The sequence below is a fragment of the Boleophthalmus pectinirostris genome, unplaced genomic scaffold, assembly GCF_026225935.1.
Source record: "Boleophthalmus pectinirostris isolate CB_2022bp ecotype Guang Dong unplaced genomic scaffold, ASM2622593v1 HiC_scaffold_5, whole genome shotgun sequence".
Lineage (NCBI taxonomy): Eukaryota > Metazoa > Chordata > Actinopteri > Gobiiformes > Gobiidae > Boleophthalmus > Boleophthalmus pectinirostris.
In genome coordinates, this window is record NW_026571404.1 from 5,345,375 (window position 1) to 5,350,787 (window position 5,413).

The 5,413-nt window shown below is 40.8% G+C and overlaps 1 protein-coding gene across 1 annotated transcript; it reads left to right on the top strand.

Annotated features, from left to right (window-relative positions):
* The first annotated feature begins 809 nt into the window (after positions 1 to 809).
* On the top strand, positions 810 to 2,097 carry cdc42ep3 (CDC42 effector protein (Rho GTPase binding) 3). The gene is made up of 2 exons (XM_055162794.1): positions 810 to 1,610; positions 1,679 to 2,097. The coding sequence occupies exons 1-2, from the start codon at positions 1,003 to 1,005 to the stop codon at positions 1,995 to 1,997; spliced, it is 927 nt and encodes a 308-aa protein (XP_055018769.1). The 5' UTR covers positions 810 to 1,002; the 3' UTR covers positions 1,998 to 2,097.
* Positions 2,098 to 5,413: the final 3,316 nt, after the last annotated feature.

Here is a 5,413-nt window from a genome sequence, read left to right on the forward strand (position 1 = left end):
ATCCAGTCAGTCATCTGTCAGTAAAAGCGTGTGGTTTGGGGCTGAGTTCAGACTGTTTGCCTCAATGGACAAACCTCGGATGTTCCGTAGTATGGCATTATACTTAACTATTTCCACGTAGACTTAACCCGGTGGCACATGAAGGCCAAGTTATTAGTCAGATCTGTGGAGAGGTGACCCCACTCACAATGAAAATGAAAGTTCGTCAAGGTGTTTTAAATGAATAATAAAGTAAATTCCCAAGAACTGCAGATGGAAAAGTAGCTCATCTGGCACAGAGAATCTTTTCTCTCTGAGATTAATGTTTTCTGTGCACTGTCCTTGTTTTAAATAAAAAAATAAACCTATCAAATAAAATAAATAAATGCAAAATAGATAAGTACAGTCATTCTGCGGGATGTTATGGACAAAGTAAAAACATCTCCCTTAGACACCAAAAAATTAAAACAAGAATGAACAACAGTTTGTGTTTTTTAAAATAACACTGGCTCAAAAATTGTGAAATGTTTTTTTGGCCAGATTTCCCAAACCTTGAAAGCAAAAGGCTGCAATTACATGACCAAACAAAGTAGTACCAGTTGAAATTGCATATAATTCATACATAATTTCATACTTTTTTTTTCTTCTTGCAGAACAGCTCAGTATTTCAAAGTCTAAAATTCATTTTGCCTCATTTTACAGATTGTTTTCTTTTTGTGACGTTTGCTCAATGACGTCCTGATTCTAATTTCTGAATGACTGTGTAATAAAATTATGACTAAGCTGTAATCAAAACTAACAAACTCTTTTTTCTCTCTCTTTTCCAGGGGGACTGACTGACCGATTGACCGGACCAGTTGCCTCTTGGTCTCCAATTTCAAGATCAATGTCCCTTTAGTCGCCATCATTTCTGGAGCTTTCATTGAGAATGTAACTCGACCTGGTCCCTGGAGGAAAGGTCACTGCTGATTCTACGCTTCGTATTGTCCCGTCCACAGTATCTGATCTCTATCCAATACAACCATGCCTGCAAAAGCTCCCATCTACCTTAAACCAGCCCCCAACAAGAAAGGCAAGAAATGCAGACTTCGAGATATCTTGTCACCTGATATGATTAGCCCTCCACTCGGGGATTTCCGCCACACCATCCACATCGGAAGAGGAGGAGAGAGGGACACTTTCGGAGACATATCTTTTCTCCAAGGGAACTACGAGCTGCTACCTGGGAAAGAAATCCAGTATGGCGTCCAAGGCGAATACACAAGAGCGAACAGCACCGGCGACGCTTCGTACGTCGAGACCCCATCGCCGGTTCTGAAAAACGCCATTTCGCTGCCGACGATCGGTGGTTGCCAAGCGCTGTCTCTACCGATGATGTCTTCGCACGTGTACTCGATGCCGCCAGAGCCTTTGGAGGACATCTTGGGTCCTCAGATGAAGCCAGATCACGTGGACCAAGTTGAGATCCTCCAGATGGACGCGCTCTTGAGATCCATGGAGGTCTTCGGGAGCGAGCCTTCGTCGCCCAACACAGAGATGCTATCGAAGCCAGACGTTTTGCTGGATCTGCTGGAGAAAAAGCACAAATCGAAATCCAAGGCGAAGGCAACGAAGTCGAACCGAAGCGAAAAGTTGTCGTCGGTAGCTACAAGACGAACGGAAGCCTGAACAGCGACGCGAGCAGCGACAGCTACGAGAGCATTAAAGATGATTACAAACCAAAAATCTTCAACGAAAACGGGAACTGCAACGGGTTCGGACCCTTTGGGAATGACTTTGGCTTCAAGGAGGAGCTTCCGAAGTGTAACGGAGACTGGGTGGACAGAGACAGCGGGGTGGACGAGGGTCGCATGTGTGATTTTGAGTTCGAGTTCGCCAAAGAAAAAAGCTCCTCACAGGATTCGCTCAGTCAGATCACGGGTTCGCTCCTGTCCCTGGAACTGGATTTGGGGCCCTCCATTTTGGATGATGTGTTAAATATTATGGACAAGCCGACAGCAGTGAAGAGCAGGCCTTAAACTGCGGATGGGTCCCGGGAGGAGAAAGGGAAACTGCAAAAGAACAAGGACAGAAAGACTGAAGCAATCAAAACGGAGTCTGGATTTATCATTGGACTACACGCTGCAAAAATAATGTCTACAGAAGTTAAAATGGATTGAGTTTTGGTTCAATATTCATCTTAATTAGCGTATTTTGACAATTTTAGATTCATTAACTTAATTTAAAAAAAAAATCTGACTCATCTTTTTATTATTACTATTTATTTTCAACCAAAACTATGTTAAAATTTCAAGTAGAATATCTTTTATTTTATTATTAGTATTTTTTAGAGAAACCAAAAATAAATACACCAAACCTTCAAACCTCAGAACCTTCAAACCTCTATTCACGCTTACGTCACAAACTTGGAAGACGTTGGGAAAGATGAGATGACAAGTTCCGGCGGGTTTTGTTCACGGTTGACAAAATCTAGGAAAAATGAGAAAACGTCCCGGTTTTCTTCATCTCCATGTCATTGTAGCGTTCCGTTATTTATCTGTATAAATTCGGACCACTGCAAACTGTTTCAGGTGACCTAGTTCAGTTTTTCATCTTTTAAATTCAGTCAAAAATCAGGTACAACGTCTTTAAACTAGAGACTGTTTTGCTTTTTTACACCAAGTTGATTTTCATGATGCGTTTTGTGACTTTAAGCGTGGTTTATTTACAACGGGATTCATCGCCAAAATCTAGGAAAAATGAGAAAACGTCCCGGTTTTCTTCATCTCCATGTCATTGTAGCATTCCGTTCTTTATCTGTATAAATTCGGACCATTGCAAACCATTTCAGGTGACCTAGTTAAGTTTTTTTACCTTTTAAATTCAGTAAAAAATCAGGTACAACGTCTTTAAACTAGAGACCGTTTTGATTTTTTACATCAAGTTGATTTTCGTGATGCGTTTTGTGACTTCAAGTGGGGTTTATTTACAATGGGATTCAAAATCAAAATCTAGGAAAAATGCGAAAACGTCCCGGTTTTCTTCATCTCCATGTCATTGTAGAGTTCCGTTACGTTCGTCTAATCAACAATTCCAACCATACCTCAGTTTTCATCATTTCCCCCACTGACTTTTGGCCCTTCTTCTCCTCAAACATGCGATGGGTACATGCGATTAGAAGAGACGAGGCGCCAAATTCAAAATGATTCCAAACACCACATACGTCTGCAGTCTTCGTTTTACCGCTGACCACGTTTACTTCAGGGGGTTTGATCACAGTCGAGTGTCGGGAACTCCACCGGAAGTCAACGTCTTCCCGGTTTGTGACGTAAGCGTGAATCGAGCCTATGTAGATTAAGTAAATCCGTAATTCTTTAAATTGTCAAAACTACACAATTTAAGATGAATATTATAAACTCAAGTCATTTTAACTGGTGTGTTTTTTTTTTTGTTTTTTTGCTGTGTAGCCAAAAGGGTAGAAAGACTCACAAATCAACCAAAATGATGTCTGGATATATCATTGAGCGTAATGAGACTTGGAAAAAGGACTTATGTCAGCTTCTACATGTTTTAGCCATGCTAGCGGCTTATTTAAACTAAAATGCATGTGCTTTTTGAGTTCAAGCTAAAACCACAGCCATCGTGCCTTTGACTGACTGTAAAAATGCTAGACTTGTTATCATGTTCACAGTGTATACAAGGGCCTGTACCTGATTTTCTCTGCGTATTTCTGCGACATTTTCCCGCCTCCGTACAGATGTTTTGTGCATAAAGTAAAATAAGTCTGCTGTTTACTCTGCGTCTGATTATAAAGCGATTTTCTAGTGAGAATCAGGAAGTCGGTGGTTGGCATGCTGGCTCTTAGTTTTACCATCGCTGCAAAACGTGGCTCTGACCTCTGATAGTTAAGAAAATTGCTATTAAACTACCGTATTTTTCAGACTATAAGGTGCACCGGATTATAAGGCACAATATCTATAACGTTGAATTTTCTCGTCTATTTTCATACATAAATTGCACCTGATTATAAGCAACATTAAGCGAAACAAACGGACGACACTTGAGACTGATCCCTTAACCCAGGCGTCCACGATCCATCGGCAGATCGTGGCGTAATTCGTCTTGCGTTGCCTCCCTGTTTTGGTGGATGTGTACTATGAAAGTGAATGTGGGTGGATCATTTAATTTTTTTTTTTTTTATTTCCCACGAAGACGACTCAAATACAGACTGAGTAATAATGTGTTTAATGCAGCTTTGAGCACATTTGTTTACGCTTCTGTCAGAATCCGCGAGGCTCCTGACTACAGTCGCCGTAATGCTCCAACAATCCATCAAGCGGTGCGGATTCGTAGTTTACCAAAGTCGTACTAAAACATTTTGATAGATTTTTGAGCACCGTGTACCACAGAAAATCGGTTCGAGGTCAGTAAACACAACCAGAATTTATACATAAGGTGCACTGTCGATTTTTTTTTTTTTTTTTTGAGAAAATTTAAGGATTTTAAGCGTGCCTTATAGTCCGAAAAATACGGTAATAATTAGCATGCTCAGAATGCATAAGGTACAGAAAGTAAGGAATAACTTTGGACCTCTGCAAACCGTTTAAAATCGATGAGGAAGTGGACAGTTAGCATGCTAGTTGTTGTTGTTAGTTTTATCGTCACTGCAAAAATCCATTCTGTCGTCTGATAGTTGTGAAAACCGCTCTTAAACTCGTCGCGATGAATAATTAGGATGCTCAGAATGCATAAGGTATAAATTTGGACTTATGCAAACCATTTAAGATCCATCAGGAAGTGGACAGTTAGCATGCTAGTGGTCGATAGCTTTACCGTCACTACAAAACTTCGCTCTGACTTCTGATAGTTGATTAAAACTCATCGCGGTGAATAATTACAAAGCTCAGAATGCATAATGTAAGTGTGGAATAACTCTGCAAACCAATTAAGATCGATCAGGAAGTGGACGGTTAGCTTGCTAGTGGTTGTTAACTTTCCTATCGCTGCAAAAACTCCGCTCTGACTTCTGATAGTTGCGAAAATCTCTCTTAAACTCATCGCGGTGAATAATTACGATGCGCAGAGGTAAGCAAGGTCACCACTGCAAATCATTTAAAATTGATCAGGAAGTGGACAATTAGCATGCTAGTTGTTGATAGCTTTACCGTCACTGCAAAAAGTCCACTCTGTCGTCTGATAGTTGTGAAAATCGCTCTTAAACTCGTCGCGATGAATAAAGAGGACGCTCAGAATGCATAAGGTACAGTATCGATCGATCAGGAAGTGGACGGTTAGCATGCTAGTGGTTGATAGCTTTACGATCGCTGCAAAAACTCCGCTCTGACTTCTGATAGCTGCGAAAATCTCTCTTAAACTCATCGCGGTGAATAATTAGGACGTGCAGAGGTAAGCAAGGCCACCACTGCAGATCATTTCAAATCGATCAGGAAGTGGA